Source organism: Pelodiscus sinensis, chromosome 1 (genome assembly GCF_052426305.1).
Source record: "Pelodiscus sinensis isolate ZL-2025 chromosome 1, ASM5242630v1, whole genome shotgun sequence".
Classification (NCBI taxonomy): Eukaryota; Metazoa; Chordata; order Testudines; family Trionychidae; genus Pelodiscus; species Pelodiscus sinensis.
The window spans coordinates 214,412,337-214,430,729 of NC_143052.1; the positions used below are offsets into that span (position 1 = coordinate 214,412,337).

Here is an 18,393-nt window from a genome sequence, read left to right on the forward strand (position 1 = left end):
AGAGGAAGGGGCTTGTGCTGAGGGGAGGGGGCAGGTCAGGAGAAGAAAGGGGAGGCACCAAGGGACAGGGGTGCAGGAGAGACAAATGCCAGTGGGGCCAAGTGCAGACAATGAAGAAAAGGGCAGGAGGGGAGGTGTCAATGGGAGGGGGGACAGGAGGAGAGGGTAAAGGCATTGAGAGTTAGAGGGGGAAGGGAGAGGTGCTGGAAGGAGGCTTGAAAGAAGGGGTGGGCATGAGGAAGGCAGGGAGGCATGGGCATGAAGGGAATGGGGGCAGAGGGAAATGGGGGCAGACGGTGGTGAGGGGTGGGCACCAGGGAAAAACAGGCAGGGGCAATAAGGGAAGGGGGAGGCACCAGGAGGGTGCAGGGCTAAGGGAAGGTGCAGGTGCCAGGGGATTCTGAGGGTGAAGCAGAAGGGCAGACACCTTCAGGGGAGGGACCAGCACCAGAGGAGAGAGGCAGGGCAGGTGTGTAGAGGGAGGTGTTAGAAGAGGGGTTGAGGAGGGGTAGCTCATCTGATCAATGTGGGGCTACTGGAGGAGTGGGCACAGGAGGGAGAGAAGGGCTGGTGGAGGGGGACAGGTCTCAGGAGGGCTGAGGTCAGTGAGAAGGGCAGGAGTCAGGACAGCAGAGGAGGATGAGGGGTTGGGGGGTAGCAGGCACCAGGGGAGCTGATGGAGCACGGGGAGGAAACATGGCAGCAGAAGGAAAAGGTAAAGTTTTATGAGATAGTTATTAATAACTTGGGTGTCACCGTGGCACATCCAAACAAGCCACATGAACTCAGTACTGGTGCACAACACAAAATTCATTCTGCTCTTGGGAAGAAACGGAGGGAACACTTCTCCCAGCCTCTCTGCCCCCAAGTTAATGTCACACACATTGGGTTAATGCAATTGCAGGACAGTTGCATGAGGGGAGTTTGGTGGGGGCCAAATTAATCCCTGTTGGTAGGAGGACGGTGGGAAAAGTCCTTGGGGGGGGGGGGGAGTCACATGACTTCTGGTTATGTGCCCATCTTGCCCCCAGAGTGTTACCTCCAGAGGTGTGATCAATAGGGGTCAGTGGTGTGGTTAACAGAGGTCAGGGGTGTGGCTAATGGGGGGGTCAATGTACATTTAAAAAAAATTCTTTGGGTGTACACCCTAATGAAATGTGCTGCGCACGCCTATGAATACGTTCATTTTTAAAGCTCAAATCCCTGCACTGATTTTGCTCTGAAATGGATGTAAAAGATCAACTCACTTTTTCCACATATTCAAACACTAAGTATAATTTTCCTCTTCTTCTGAAGGCTTCCTTCAGCTCCACTATGTTTTCCTGTTTCAATGTGCGAAGCATTTTAAGCTCTCGTAAAGTAGTTTCTTTGACTTCCTCATTTTCTAAAATATAAACAATGGTAAGTGAGGTAAAACAAACCTTAGCAAAGAACAAGAACCTTAACTGTACAGTTAACAACCTCTACAGTAATGTACGAAATTCAGTGGACACTCATAGTAAAAAGAAATCTAAAAAACTGTAAGATATTTAAATGATTTTCATGATTATGTCTGCGGGTCTACATATACAACTATTAATATGGACTTCAAGCACTCAGGGTATGTCTACACTACCCCGCTAGTTCGAACTAGCGGGGTAATGTAGGCATACTGCACTTGCAAATGAAGCCCGGGATTTGAATTTCCCGGGCTTCATTTGCATAAGCGGGGAGCCGCCATTTTTAAAACCCCGCTGGTTCGAACCCCGGTGGAACGAGGTGTACCGGTAGTTCGGAATAGGAAGCCTAGTCCAAACTACCTAGTTCGAGCCCCGTGTAGCCGCGCTGTTCGGGGGGAAGTTCGAACTAGGAGGGTAGTGTAGACATACCCTCAGACTCTAAACATTCAAAGAATAATTAATCATTGCACACCTCTCTCTGATACCCACTGATGAAGGTTTATTATTTAACTTGGGCTCCCTCTGCTGCTTGGCTGGCTCTGCATCAGAAGGAGGAAAATACTATACAATTGTGTAAACCTGATATCCCTCCTCCCACCAATGGATCTAGTAAAGATCTGAACCCATTGTTCAATGGAGTCTAGGATTTCAATCTTAGACTTTTTAGATTCTTTAAGACAGGGACTATCATTTATCATAAGTTAGCACAATTGGGCCCTGACTTAGCTGTCCTCAGGGCAATAATTGAGTATAAATGTTAGCCAACATAATTAACAAGCCCGCCAGCCAACCATTGCCCTTCATACTGTTAAGCTTGTTTAAAATAACAGTGTTGTCAATTTCAGTGGATAATATCAATGTTTGGTTTTAAGCTTTTTTTTTTTTTTTAAAGTATTTACTGACTTGATTTATATATACACTGAAATTTATTACTGACATTTATTGACAAAATCTAATTTTTCCAAGCCTACATCTGGTAGCCATCTGAATGAAATATTTTTAAAATCAATGAAATTATCATCCAAAGGCTGAGCCTGGCCCTTAATTTCAGGACAGAAATATTTTTGTGAATAAAGGAGCGGTTGTGTAGATTCAAACTAATTGACAAAAAGCAGGTTACACAGAGCACAAAGAAGAAAAAGAAATTGGAGGTAAAGCAGAGAGAAGAAATAGTGAAGAGATGGGAAGAAAGAGGAACATTAAAAACAAAAAGTTTGAGATTAAAAACAAAAGAGAAACAATGTCAACCATTTCATTTAAAACCAAATGTGCCAGTTGGCCTACATCAACCTGATTACATATTTCCTCTTTTCACTAGATGCCCTTCTTCAATATTTCATTACCACATACATATCAACAGCAACACATTAAGGCATTAAAAGACAATTAAAATTCAATTATGAATTGAACACAGATGAAGTACTGTGTTAAATGTGACTGTTATGCAATGCTCTGAGTTCAATTCTATTGAACATTTTGTATATTTTCCCTGAAACTACTGTTAACAACTGGCACCAACACAGAATAGCAGTCATCAGACAGGTAAACTGACATGTGAGGGGATGGTACCCTATGGAGATGGACGGATGGAAGTAAGGCAAGATAATAATGTGTTCTATAAGCTATTCAATGTACTTCCTGAAATCTGGGCAGAATAAGCACCCTGTGGAGAACTCAGACAGTTGTTTTTCCTAAGACAGGGTTTTCTCTAACAGCCAGCACCAGTCCTGAAAAACTATTCTGAAATAGTGATGATTTGTTTGATACGGGTCACCACAATTCACTTCAGTCAGTATTTTCTGCTTTGGGCATAAAAACAAGACTTGTGAATGACAAAGCTAAGTGACTTATTGAATATCTTATCCAGGCATCTTGGTGTTGGTCAGAGTTTGCTATGGAATGGCTAATGGCCACATGAACATGCAATTGGTTGTCAAAAATGTATCAGGAAAGTTAGATTAATCCAACGCAAACAGCTCAGATAAAACATTTGGCAAAATCTAATAGGTGGCATTTTGAACTATATAATTAAGGCTATAAAGAGCATTTGGCCAGCACCCCAGGAGGAAGAAGTAAGCCTCAGGAAGGAATTAAGCCTTTTTGGTAGAAAATTTCTCATCTGCTGCCGCTTTGCTCTAGTGGGGAAGAATGTCACTTCACAGTTGCCTCAAGCCAGTTCTGATGGTCAGTGCACAAGCAGCAGGGAATAAAGCCCTCCTCTGCTCATTTCCTTTTACTGTACGCTCCCTACTTCCTCCCTATTTTGCCATTCTGCCTGAAGCCATAATTCAGGCCATACTAATGAAGCTGCACGAGAGAGGTAGGTGGGGCTAGGGAAGCAGAACTTAGTCCTTTGTATGGCTACCTATTCAAGGGTACAATCTAGCCTTCAGACAGGGGTTAATGTCTCAAAGCACAAGACTCTAGTACAGCTAACATACCATCATTCACGTTGTAATTTTTAAGTTCTCCCTCATATGTGAGGTCTTGTATTTTCATCAAGTATCAGTAACATGTTTGTTTAAATGATCACAGAGGAAACAATTACCTTCACTATCTTTGAATTTCTTGATAGCCACAATTTCATGTGTCTCCTATAAAACAAAAAATAAAACAGGAGATGAGAAAGGCAAGATATTTTTGTCTAAATACTGGGTCAAATAAAATACCCAGATTAAATACAGTGTTTTCATTTTACATTTGCAAAAGGCACACAAAGCAACAACAAAAATGAATATAGAATCTAGTAAAAATCAATATACACGTATATTCAGTAAATATGCAATTTGACACCTAAATATGAAACTTTTAAGGTAGACACCAAAAATGCATATTCAGATAGATAAAATGAATAGCTTTGTTTTCAAAAGAGCTAAGGGCAGCTTCCATTGCTCAGCTGCTCTGAAAATGAGGCCATTTCTTTGGTTAATCGAAGTATGAAATTAGATGCCTATAGCTGTGCAATCAAAGGTAAAAGGTAAAGGTAAAGGTAAAGGTAAAGGTATTACCCAATAGCCAAGATTTACAAGACTGACTAGTGCTCGAGTCCTCCAACTTGAAAACACCTGAAAAGTGTGAGAGTTTTTCAGAGGGTGGGAACACTGCACTTTCTAAAAATCTGATCCTGTTAAGTAACTTACAGTGGGGAGCCAAAAATCATCATCCCAAATCACTAGTCATTTTTGAAAAATCTTGAAATACACCGCTTTGTATCCATTTTATTCCTGAATAGCTCTGTTTTCCCGAGAGCATCCCATACCCTCTAAAATATAAATATACAGCCTATTCATATAGGGCAAATATGAACATAAAGAAAGTTTTACTTGCTGTCTCATGTACTTGTCTATATAGGATGCTGCAATATGCTACAAGAAAGTCTCTAGGCTGCCCACTGTAGCAGGTATATCTCTTTTCAAATGTCAATATTTCAGAGACTTCACACAATTCAAAAGTCTGTCATCATACAGAGACTGAATTAGGGACCAGCAGTAGAACAGTTAAGTCATTTTGGAACATGCTCGTGTTTTGTTATATTACAAATGAGAAACACATGCACGGATCATTATTAAAGCAGAATATAAGAGCATCTGTTCTCTGTCCTTCAATGTCATCAAATGGCCTCAATATGAGATCCTGAATGAATAGTTTATCCCATCTATAACAGCATGTTGGAAGACTATCGTTTATTTCAGTGGGCATTGACTTGGGCCCTTTGAGAGCTTTATAAAATCATGCAGTATTAGCAATATTTAAATTAATACAAAAGGCTTTGCATATTTATTTTAGAGCTGTTTGTGTGAAAACATTAAAAATCTAGGTCAGCTGTTCAAGACAAACACTCTGTCTTTATGCTTGCCCAAAGCATAAGGTTGCCAACTTTCTAATGGCAAAAACCCGCACCCTTGCCCAATCCCTTATCCCATCCCGAGGCCCTGCCCCAGCCCACTCATTCCATTCCCCTTTTCCTCAGTTGCTTGCTCTCCCCCACTCTTGCTCACTCGTTCATGTTCAATGGGCTGGAGCAGGAGGCTAGGGTGCACTAGGGCATGAGGGCTCCAGCTAGGGGTGCAGGTTCTCGGGTGAGGCCAAAAATGAGGGGCTCAGGATACAGGAGCTGGGTCTGGGCTGGGACTAGAGCATGGGGTTGAGTTGGAGGTTTAGGAAGTAGCAACATGTTCCTCCAACTCCTAGGCAGAAGCTGGTCAGGGGACTCTGCTATGCACTTCCCCTGCCTTCAGATGCTTCTCCTGCTCCTACCAGCTCCCCGATGAGGTTCCTGGCCAATGGGATTGCAGAGCCAGCATTCAGGATGAGGGTAGTGTGCTGAGCCCTCACAGCCACTCCAGACTCCAAGGATTCTGAGGAGCATGTCACCACTTCCCAGGAGTCACGCGGAGCCAGGCAGGGAGCCCGCCAGCCTTGCTGCACCATTGACCGCTTTTAACAGCCTGGCTTCCAGGGTCCCTTTTCAATTGGATATTCTGATAAAAACCTGGTAACCCTACTGAAGTACCAAACACATTGTTCATGTTATGTAAATAAAAGAATAATGTAGCCATAAGTTCATTCTGTGATCATGATGCATGGTATTTATATAAAGTCTGGGAAATGTTATATTTTGTATTGATCTAAATGACTATGACCTCTGAATGACCTCACTGAAGAAAGTTAATTTAACAAAAGCAACTTGTGTATAAGTCATTTTTGCTGTTAGCTCCTGATTCTCTCTCACTGTACATAGCCTACCAAAACCCATCCTAAATATACTGGCCTAAGTTGAAAGCTCATGTGTTATTTCAGCTGGACTTATGTAAGACAACTAATCAAGAAACAGCTCTGCTCACCAACTGCAGAAAAAGGAATGGATGACAAAGCTGAAGACATAATATTGAACTATATTTAGACGACTGACCCATTCAGAAAATGGGTCTCTCTCATTTCAAATAAGGCCACACACATACATCTATGATAAATTTGAGAGAGCTTGTTTGTCTGTCCATTTGTTCAAGAATATCTCCTAAATGGTAAGAGTTAAGACAACCAAATTTGGTATACAGCTTCCTCTTATCATAACTTAAAGCAATGTGAGGGTTTGATTGCGCAGGAAAATGAGATATGCATGGAATAGGATTGCATCTCAAAAATCATACAGGAAAGGCTGGGAGCGCCCCTTCCTCATCTGGGACTGTCCCAGTCCTGAGCCTCCCACTCCCCAGATGCTGGGGGGGGGCGCTGAAGGTCACCGTTCCCCCGATTCTATGGGAAAGTTGCTGGGGTAGTTCAGTTTCCACAGGACAGCCTGCATACTGAACTGTTCATCCCCCAACCCCACTCCATAGCAATGATTTAAATGATACATGTACATTTTCATTTTATTTTCCAAAAACCAAAAAATTGATTAAAGGACATAAGCAACGCCACGTAAATCTTCTAGTATCTCATAATTAAAAGTTTTTAAAAAGAAGAAAAAAGTAGAAATGGCAACTAAATAGCAGGATCTTCGGGGGACTGTGATGATGCGTCTTCTTGAGAATTTACTTTTCTATCTATCTAGTTTTTTAGGAATCATTGCCTATCCTTAATTGAGTGATCAACCTTAGGAATTAGATTGTTGCACAAGTTGCAGAAGACTCAGTCCCTCAAGAATAGAAGCAGTATTTTCTATCAAAGGAAGTACTCATAATCCAATCAATGTACAATCTATCCAGTATCCTTCCTCTGGCTACATCAATATATCAGAGACTTTGAAGGTTTTTCAAGAAAACAAACCTAATGGGGGTTTACCCTGGTCTTCCCGGCACTCTAGCCAAAGAGCAGGCTCAAGGGCTAATTCCATTCCGTTTGCCCAGATGAAGAGCAGAGCTAGAACCCTGCTTCCAGGCTGGAACATTGAGCAGGCAGGAAGAACAGGGCAAGACTCTGCACATGAACCCCACTCCTCAGGTGCACACCTGGGCCCAAAGTCCCCTGGCCAGTGTGTCCATTCCCCTCCCCCCGCTCTCCCTACCCAGGCTGGTTGGAGGGAAGGCAGCCTGATCCTTTCTGTCCCATCCCTCCCCTGCCCTCTATTATGCCCAGAAACCTGAAGTTGGAGCCCACTAATTGTTCTCTTTTGACCACACCATTGGTATGAGGAACAGACTACAGTCTTGTCCATCCTTCATTCCACTTGTGTTTGCAAAGTCAACTCTTGCTGTGAACTCCTCCACATGAAAGCCAACGGCTGAGCAAAGATCTGGTGATAAGAACTTCGCAGACTTTCTCTTGGGTACTGACATAAAACATAACAAGCATACAAGCTTCTTGACGTTTATATGGTCTACTATAAAAAAATGGTTATTCACCTTTTGTAACGGTTATTCTTTGAGATGTGTTGTTCATGTCCATTCCAATCAGGTGTATGCCCCCAACCAAAGTCGGCTATGTCAGTCACTAGTAATCAGTATGGCTGAAGGGGACTCTGGACCAGGTGTTGACTGAGTCCACCCACCATCACAGGGAATTTAATACCAGGACCGGCATGTAACAATCATGTCTACGCTGTGGTGGGTTGGTCGATATACTAATGCTAGCCACATTAGAAAAGGCCTGAGCTTGATTCTGGCCTATTGCATCACATATGTACAAGCAGCCATGTCTCCAAGAAATTTAAGGCAGTTCCTTACTGTGATGGGAAACTGTGGTTCCGGATGATGTTGAGCAGGGACTAAACCCTGGGAGCAGGTACTAAAGCCTGGATTCTGGCTTTGTTCGAGTCTAGAACCACACCTATAAATTTTATCTTTTGAAGCAAGAACAGAATGGATTTTGTGTCATTCAAGAGGACGCCTAGTTTGTCAAAAGTGCCTGTGATCAATTGAATTCCTGCCTCCACCTGGAGTCTAAAATGGCCCTTAACTCAGGATGTTAATGGTTAAAGGGTAAACTTCACCGCACTGCTGCGGGCCTGGCTGCGGCATGCCACAGGCAGGGGCACTCCTGCCCAGACAGAGCAGCCTCTGTCTGTGGTGGGCCCAATCCCAGAACTCCGCAGCATCTGCTCACTCAAGAGCCACTTGTAACAAAGCCCTTGTCACCAGGTTACTTTCCTCCACAGGGAGACGAACTCATCTCAAAAGTCTTGAGATAAAAGTTCTGTGAACTTTAACAAAGCTGCGCAGATGTTATGGGCATAGCGGCTGATGAGGGCCCACTAATTAGAGATTCTAAGTTTCAGGCCCCTCTGAAGTACACTTTCCTTCCCAAAAGGGCCACCTGTTTGGCCTCTCTATTTTGGGAGGAAGGCCATTGAAATCTTTGGCATTGTCTCTGGTTTGCATCATCCACTAAAGAATCAGGGGGTGGGTATACAAATGTTCATCCTTTAGAGGGGACAAAGTAGTGTTGCTCATTACATTTTGTTATGGTAGCAAAGAGGCAGGGGCTTGCTAGACAAATCTGGCAGTGTTTGTAATAGTCTTAATGATGGGGATAGCAATGGAGGATGGACTGGAGGAAGAGGGGATGTCCACTACAGGATCTGCATCCTCAATGACGTCCTCAGCCTGAATGCGCAGGTTTTGGGCCACCCTGTACACAGCAGATACTGCAGTGCCCTGTTATCCTCCAGACTTGGTGCAACAGAGAAACCATGCACCACCCTGTCCATCAAGGAAAATGAGAGGATGAAGAGTAGAGCCAAATCACTACCTTCAATGCAGTGGGGGGGGGGGGGGCAGGGGGGGTCCCATTGTGCTTGTAGAGGCTGTACTGCTTGTGCCCCGCAGTGCCAGGATGAATACTGGCGCTGACCATATTATCAGTACCTGGACTAACAATAGTGCCAAAAACCTCACTGGTGCTGGTATCAATGGCAGCCAGTGTCGAAATGGCTGGTGCTGAAGTTGGAATAGGCATCGCCACTGGGTCCATGCTTGTCCTTGGCACCATGGTTGATGTTAGGATGTACTGTAGGGCCAAAATGCCCACAGACAAGGAGGGGGTCTCCCGGTGCCATAAATAGAGGCAGAACTGATTAAATCAGTTACAACCCCAATTCTAAGGCAGTTTGAGAAACTTCTGTTGCTGAGACAATTACTGACTTGGCTCTGGGAACCTTTGGTTAGGCCTTGGGCCTGATGATAAACCCAGAGGGTCCAAAAAGGCCACCGAGGCGGATTCCCAAGGGATGGCCACTGCCCTGAGGATGGCTCGCAGTACAGCTGCCGGGATATCCATCTCCTGCTACTGGATCTCCCTGAGCAGTAGGAGTCTGCCTCAGATTTAGTCTCAGAGGGTACGTCTAGACTACATGCCTTTGGCGACAGAGGCATGTAGATTAGACTACCTGGCATAGGAAAATGAAGCGGCGATTTAAATAATCACCGCTTCATTTAAATTTAAATGGCTGCCACGCTGAGCTGATCAGCTGATTGTCGGCTCAGCGCAGTAGTCTGGACACTCCGCGGTTGACATCAAAGGCATTTGTCGACCTGCCAAGTAAACCTTATCCCAGGAGGCATACCTGCGAGGTCGACAAATGCCTTTGATGTCGACCGCAGATCGTCTAGACCAGTGGTCTCCAACCTTTTTACACCCAAGATCACTTTTTAAATGACAGACCAAGCCAAGATCTACCGCCCCGCCCCTTCCTTGAAGCCCTGCCCTCTCTATTCTCCTCCTCTCCATCACTTGCTATCCCCAATCCTTATACTGGTGCTTTAAAAAAAAAGAAATTCTGTAGGAAGAGGTTTTTCCAACATTTGGCCTGTCTAGACTGGACCAAATATCAGAAAAAAACCCTTCTTTTGGAAGCCACCTTATTCCTTGTGGAAAGAGGAATATAGGGGCGACCAAAAGAGCCTGTTTGCTCTTCCATTAAAATAGCCGAAGAACAAACACAACCCTGAATGCAGAAGAGTTTTTCTGGGATATCTCCAGAATCCTGAAAAACTCTTGCAGTCTAGCTGGACCCTTGCTGGGTTGAGACAGGATGTGTAGTCTCTGGGGTGGGAAGGAGGGATTTGGGTGTGGGAAGGGGTGAGAGGTGCAAGCTCTGGGAGGAAATCTGGATGCAGGAGGAGGTGGAGAAGGAGACACTGGCTTGGGGAGGAGACTCCAGGCTGGGCAGATGTGAGGGTGCAGGAATTTGGGTTGGGGTATGTGAGGGGCTGAGGGCAGGAGGTTCCAGTGTTTGATAGGCTCAGATCTAGGGTCTGGGGAAGGGGGAATGCAGGAGTGGTTGTGGCCAGATGGGGGCTTGGCCCCAATTGGGGGTTTGTTGGCCAGGCTTCATTTTTAAATAAAATACTATGTTAAACACAAAGAGTTTCTGCATTGTCTTTATTTATGAGAATGGCAGGAAACCTGCCTTGAGTCAGGGGTCACTGACCCATAGAAAAGTCATTTGGGAGCAGGGGACACAGTACTGGGGAGGGGTGCTAGTGGGCTCGGGGGCAGGGAACAGGGTGCCAGTGGGAGCAGAGAAGAGGGGACAGAGTGCCAGGACAGGTTTCTGCAGCAGGGGACAGGGTGCTGGGGGGGAGGAGGGGGAGACAGGTTTCTGCAGAGGGGAGCAGGGGGACAGGTTTCTGTAGTAGGAGACAGGGTGCCAGAAGGAACTGGTTTCTGCAGGGGGGGCAGGGTGCTGGGGGACAAGTTTCTGCAGAGGGGGGGCAGGTTTCTGCAGCAGGGTGGGGGGGCAAGGGAGAGGGAACAGGGGGCCAGGAGGGTGGGGGACAAGTTTGGGGCAGAGGAGAAGGAACAAGGTTGGGGGCAGGGAGTTCCCTACACCAACCACGGAGGGAAGCCTCCATCATGCGCTCCCTCTGGACTGACTGCAGGGCAGCCGGGCTGGAGCGAAGAAAAGCGGCTGCCCAGCCAGCTGGCCATGGTGCTCAGCCAGGGTGCCACCAAGCTCCACGTGGACAGGCGCAGAGGGGAAGCCGCTGATCAGCTGGAGTGCGGGGCAGCCTCTTTCAGCTGAAAGCCACAGTCAGCTGGCTGGGGTGTTTCAGCCCTCCCAGCCTCCCAACTCCCACCATTCCTTGCAGCTACTCACCTGTGTTGTTGCTCGGTGAGTAGCTGCTCCTCAAATGAGGAAATCTAATATAAATGTACTGCGCAGGCACGCAGTTCAGAGAGAGCTCAAGAGCTACTCTTAGAGCCCCTGACATCTACTCGTAGCTCGCGATCTACTGGCTGGTGACCACGGGTCTAGACTACCGCGCTGAGCCGACAAATAAGTGATCGGCTCAGCGCGGCAGCCATTTAAATTTAAATGAAGCAGCGATTATTTAAATCACTGCTTCATTTTTCTATGCCAGGTAGCCTAATCTACATGCTTCTGTCATCAGAGTCATGTAGTCTAGACGTACCCAGATTGCCAAAGACCAAAGTGGTGCCATGCTGGGAGGTGCTGAACAATGAGACCCTAGAGATCTGTATAATGTAGAACTGCGACTTGCCTAATACAACTTTGAAATTTTATTAAGTCAATGTTCAGTTGTAAGCTTTTGAACAAACAACATTTTGTTCAGAGTTAAGGATATTTCAGTTTGACAACCAACCTCTTTCTCAGGGTCTTCATAACTCTCAGATTCTGCTCTATTATTTTCTATTATGATTTGTTTTGTAGCGCTGCCAGGTGTCCGGTTTTCTACTGGACAGTCGGGTTTTCGGGTCCTCTGTCTGGTGTAAAAAAAAAAATCCAGAAAATACCAGACATGTGCAATGTCCGGTATTTCCTGGATTACTAGCCAGGAGCTGGATGGAAGTCTGGCGGGGGTGGGGGGAGTGACTGGGAGGCGGGGCACAGTCGGCACTGGGAGCACTGGTTGCGTGTGAGGAGGAGGTGGGGCAGCCCAGTCCATGCTCCTGTGTGCTAGTCAAGTGCGTGATGAAGCCGCAGCCAGACTGACTAGCGCAGGACGGGAGCACCCTGCGATCTGCACAGCTCGGATCAGACCTGCTCTCCGCCAGCTGATTTGCTCCTCCGCCCCCTCCTAGCCAGCTGGTTGGTTGATTCTCCCCGAATTCTCCTCCTGATCTTCCCTGGCCAGTCCCTCCCTGCTGCCAGCTCTGCCTCCCACTGGTCAGTTCCTGCTCCGGATCTTCCCCGGCCAATCCCACTGCACCCCTCACCAGCCCTGCTTCCCGCGAACAGTTCTCCCCTCCTCCTGCTCCTGAGCTCCCCCAGCCAGCTCCACCCCCACCGGCTGCCCCCTCCCCATATCCCGCAGCCAGCCTCATTCCACCCGACCAGCCCTGCTTCCCATCGGCCTCCCCATCTCCCCCAGCCAGACCTGTTGTGCCCCCCCCATTAGCTCTGTTTTCTGCGACCCCCCCCCCCCACCCTGGGCCAGCACCGTTCCGCTCTGCTCCCCTCCCAGCCGGTCCCTCCTTCCCTCTCCCCATGACGCGTGTCCAGTATTTTTTTTATGACTACCTGGGAACCCTATTTGTGTGACTTGATTCTGAAAATTTTAATAGTTATATCAACCAATTTTCTACTTTAGTTTAGCCAAATCACAATCAACACTAGTTTTGTTGTGTCATATTTTATACTATTAGTTACTGTTAAGGTTACTTAATCATGTTCTTACAATATATTTAAAAAATGTGCATCCATGAGTCTGTTTGTTCAAGAGCTTCCCCTAAATGGTAAGAGCTAGGACCACTCAATTTGGTATGCAGCTTCCTCTTTTCCTAACTTGAAGCAAGGAAAGGGTTTAGCTGTGCCAGGACAATGGAACATAGCTGGAATTCGATTGTTTCTCATAAAACGGAAAGGGAGGGGTCTGGGAGGAGGGACAGTTATACTGCAAAATGACCACAAGTTGCAGCAAGGAGCCAGAGATGGGGACCAGTACAGCTATAAGCCCATTGGGCCAGGGAATATGGGTTGAGAAAAGGACAATTATCTACTATATATTTCAGAGAGTTTATCTGTGTGTTATCTATCCCCCAGCTGGAGGACATGCACTCTTCCCCTGACTGTGCCTGCTGCAGCAGCCATGGACAGGTGCTTCTCACCTGGCCTAAAGTTGCTGTGGTGAGAGAAGGCTGGGATTGTCCTCTCTCCCTGGGGCATCCTGCATATTGAACCCCTCATCCCCAGCCCCGCCACTGCACAATGATTTAAATGAAGAAAAACAAAACTTATTTGAGTTAAGAACCTGAACAATGCCAGATAAATCAAAACTCTATAAAAATTCAACTTCTGAGTCCTTTTCTTTAGTTAAGGAGCCAAAATTAAAATTAAGGCAGTAATCAGTTAAGCATTTTTTAACTAAAGTTTATTTTATATCCTATCTATTTTACAGTGCCATACAGGCCAATGGTTTCAGGTCAGAAATCTTAAATCAAAATAGCGTAAGTTAAAAAGATAAATATTGGTGCCACAAATGTCGGGCCAAATTATAATACAATGGCTTTATTTTCTGAGACTGCTAACAAGGTGGCGTAAATCTTGGGTACCAGAATTATATACATGAAAATATTCCTGAAAGATAAATATGAAGTCTAAAATCTCCAAGTTTGTTCCATTTTTCTTTAAAGAATTTGTAGGAGTTCAGTGTTTTCATGCTATACTTCAATAGTCTTTCTTAACTTTGCATTTTTGCTTAAATGGTACAAGAGATTAACACGTTTTTATAAACGTCTCAGGAGAGATCAATTAAATGCCGAAGGAAAGAAAGTGCCCTGTAAAAACTTATTTTTTTACAAGCATATTACCTTCCCCACTTCTATACTTGCAGCCATCAGAATTAGAAAGCTATATGAGCTCTGACTTTTCAACTACTTGTATATATTGTGGGTGGAACTGGAATGAATAAATAAGCACTGACATGGTTCAATACTGATTTAGAGGGACTCTTTAGAGTAACTAACTGAGGCAATAAATTGAATATAAAAAGGAGTGACAAGATTAGGAATAGAGATTATCATGAGTCGATATTTAAGTGTTGCATAGAGTGGTAGCTGTTACACACCCATTAATGTTAATAAGAGCAGCACCAAACATACGCCATATCTCACATTAAATAATTACAGTACACAGAGTTATAAATACAGCTTTAAAACATGAAACAGCATGTTTTAGTGACTGAGTAACATCTTGGATGTGTTTAAGTCTACATTTCTGAAGTAGAATCAGAATTATTGCCCAAGAAGTATAATTGTTACCTATAAAATTTCATTCATAAACAGGATCCAATCTCACTTAATGTTGACTAAACTAGGATTTTACACATGGTCCATTTACTTTGTCACAAAGTAGCCAAAAAATAAAAACAAAGAATCACCCCTCCTCCCCGTACCCTCTACACCCTAACAACAAATTTCAGTTAAAAAAAAAAAGTCTTCCTCATCCAACTGGCTTTTTCAAAACAAAAAAAATACAGTGCTACATGTGATTTTTCTGGCCTGCATAAATATGAAATTTTGCAGCAATAAAATGTGCAGGACTGACTTGTCAATTGGCTCACAAATAATCTAGTGAAAACTTTAATAAAAATTAAGCAGTGCCCTAAATGATCCTCATCAAAGTCCTACAATACCGTTACCAGAAAGGGATAAAATTATTTACCCTTTATAAAGAAATGCTCATCATGAAAGCTCTAATTAACTGTTAGGTAAGATTCAGGTTCTTGGAAGGCCACATTATTAACTGGACCTAAATGAATCACTAATGAGTCTTTAGGAAGATTGCTTACAGATCTGACCTGTTTTCTTGCCCAAATAACCTTGTGTCTGGGACAATACCATATATGAATAAAGTTTCCTATCTTCTCTCAACCTCTCCACTGTCACATGCTGGTTGTTTCATAACTTTATTTTAAGTTTCACTAGAGTGTCTTAAAACAGAAAAAAAGGATCCACAAAACTAGAGAGAAGAATTTCCAAAAACAAATAAGGGATTTAGGAACACAAATCCAACTGATTTTATAAGAATCATGCTTCTCTCTCTATTGCTAACCATTCCTCAAGATGCATTTCCTCCTGAACACCCTTCCCCATCCCCTGAAATATTTATATATTAAATGGAAAAAATATGCTAATACAGAGTTGAGGTTGCTTGGTCGTATATCATCCCCTTGCAAGATGCTGAGTTGATCAAAATTCAAACATCTGAAAAATAAGAAATACATTGCTAACATTGCCCATGAAACCTAATCTCAGCCCTCATTCAGCAATGTCCCAATATGCCTCCTCAACATACATATCTTTATTCAACAAACTCCAAACCTAATGAAATGTACAATTTCTTCAGGTCCTTTTGCAATCCATTCATTCTTACCCACCAAATTCCATCTAATACTTCTAATGGACAAAAAAAGGGGGAGAACAGTTGCTGTGACAGATAGGAGGACTGCTGGTCTTTTCTGAACATTCCAGCATCCAGTGACTAAACTGTTGATCTTGGGTAGTTAGGGAGTGCTGGCAGGGAGCTAGAAAAGCCAATGGCAGAAGGTGTTGAAATTTGAATGGGAAGAACTACCTGCCTGCTGCTGTTCTGTGTATGAGTTTTAAGCCAGCAGTTAGGGGAACAAGAGGAATTGAACCAGGGCAAAACTACCATGCCCTAAAAGAATACTGGGCATGGAAATACTTTGAAGCACGGATTGTAAGTAGACAGGGAAATGTCTATTTATTTTCTTTGTTTTGTTATCTGGTTCCACTTTACTGTGCAGAGTCCATGTGCGCCACCCCTCACCCCATACACTGTACTTTAAGCTGTAACCCAGGAATGGAATTTTCTGTGTTTTTAAATTGTTCTTGTCTCAGTTGCTTTAAAACACCTAGCAACCAAGAATGCTTCAAGTATCTCTTTTTGTTTTGTTTAATAAAATCATTTTTAAGGCAATGATTTGATTTGTGTGTCCTGGAAGTTAATAGGAAGTCTATACAGGCAGTCCCCGGGTTACGTACAAGATAGGGACTGTAGGTTTGTTCTTAAGTTGAATTTGTATGTAAGTCGGAACCGGTACATATTGTAGGGGAAAGTCTAGCCAAACATTTCTCCAGAGCTCAGTTTTATTCTCCCACACCTCACTTCCCTCAGTCCTTTATTCTCAAGCTGAGGTGTCTGCTGAGAAAAGCCGCTCTGCGTCTCCCTGGTCTGCTGGGGGGAAGCAGCTAGTGCGGGGTTGCCTCACCCCGCTTGTAAGTAGGGATCCGATGTAAGTCAGATCCATGTAACCCGGGGACTGCCTGTATATGCATGCCTAAGAGGTCAGCTGTCAGATTTGAGTTTGTTTTCTCTTTTTATTCAAGCCCTCTTGTGTTAGTAGAGCTTGGGATACCCCTCTGGAAGAGGTTCCAAGAGCTTCTTCCTGAGTTCAAGAAGAAAGGGGTTTTTCCACTCGGTTGTGGCAGCCTCTCCCCCAAGGCCAAGAAATCTTTCATCTTGGGGAGTTTTTAAGCAGAAGCCTACAGAAGCAAGGTATTTAAGGTCTCTTTTGGGCCCTCACCTTCTGCACTCAAAGTACCAGAATGGGGAACAGCCTTGACAATTGCCCATGCCACTTTCCTTCTACCCTCTTTGAGCCGTGTCCCCAATATGCACATATAGTACACATTAGTCCTTGACACTATAAGATTCAGGAGGTTCCAGGGTCTCACACGCTTAACATTTTCCCCAGAAAGAATACCACACATGTACTGTTTAAATCCATAGACTTTTGCAACTCCCTTACCTTACTCACAACCCACACATTTAACAATCATTAAAACATTCAAATTCCATCATATTCCACCTCACTATTGACAACTACCTTTATAATAAAAGATCTGTGCCCTGCCACTGACATATCCCATATAAGGAGGCATACTTCCTCCAGAAGGTACATATGTGCCCTTCTCCATTCCCTCACACACAAAATGGTAGAAAACACATCTTACATGACTATCATAGCTCTGTCACACAATTCAAAATAATTCACACATGTCCTCATTTAACAAAGAAACAGGCCCGGCTACTTCCTCCACCATTTAAATTAAGCACACCTAATACACTGACTGCACCTGGAGAGTATCCACATAATTTCTATTGACTACTACCAATTCCCAGAGATCAGAGGGAAGGTCATGTGGATAACTTTTTTTTTGTCCTCTAACAGGATTGGATGGAATTCTCTTGGTGAGACTGAATGGGTGGGAAAAGGAGGTAAAAAGCTTTTTATCCCATACAACAATTTATGCTTTAAGAATGAGCTATTGCTTGAATTCAAGGTAATTACTTGTTAATATTTAGTTCTGAACATTCCCACTGTTCTGAATGTCACCCAGGAAAAAAAAACTGGGTCAAGTTAAAGCTACAAAATAATAATTCCTGTCAGACAAAGAAATATTGCTTTATTGTCTGAAACTGCCATTCCTTTAGTTAGGCAAGGTTTTGGTTTCCTCCATATAAAACATTTGTACAATAGTCTAATCAGAAGTGTTTAGAACAGAAAGGAGAGTTTCAAGTAGAATGTTCAGTTTGATCACTATTCATAGTAAATCAATGTCGTTCCATCTCTCCCAAGCCTTTTTTTCAGAATGATCCTAATTTTAGCTTATTATGGAAATGTATAACCACCAGTATGAATTTGTTGCTGGACTTCAAGATTTCTATTTGAACCTTTGGTCAACCAAAACTAAATTTACTGCCTAGCAATTGTTTTTCTGATGTGGTAAAGTTTATACCCAACTGTGATGGGGTTCAATCTGCTCTCATGAGTGTTTCTTTGGCTGACTGCATGTGCCTGCATGCTCTCTGTTTCTTCTTGCTCTGGGATATAGCAGTGTCCCAGACCACTGTCTCAAAATATTCTTGCCTTCCTGGGGCTTCCTTGCTGCTATTCTCTATCTGGACCACTATGCTTCAGTACCCCCTGTGGAGTGCCTCAAAGTCCAGGCCTCTTCCCCCCCCAGTAGCTAATAGGGGGCAGGGGGCAGGAGAAGGGGCCCAGGCCCACCCAGTACTCTGAGT

The 18,393-nt window shown here is 44.2% G+C and overlaps 1 protein-coding gene across 5 annotated transcripts in view; it reads right to left on the minus strand.

Annotated features, from left to right (window-relative positions):
* The window catches only part of CDKL5 (cyclin dependent kinase like 5), a 162,745-nt gene that overhangs the window by 54,437 nt on the left and 89,915 nt on the right, over positions 1 to 18,393 (minus strand). For all 5 annotated transcript variants that reach the window (XM_075913845.2, XM_075913853.2, XM_075913860.2 and 2 more), the window contains 2 exons: positions 3,988 to 4,033; positions 1,248 to 1,384 (listed from right to left, as the gene is read on the minus strand). In XM_075913845.2, the coding sequence (XP_075769960.1) occupies positions 1,248 to 1,384; positions 3,988 to 4,033 (183 nt within the window). The remainder of the gene's footprint in view (positions 1 to 1,247; positions 1,385 to 3,987; positions 4,034 to 18,393) is intronic.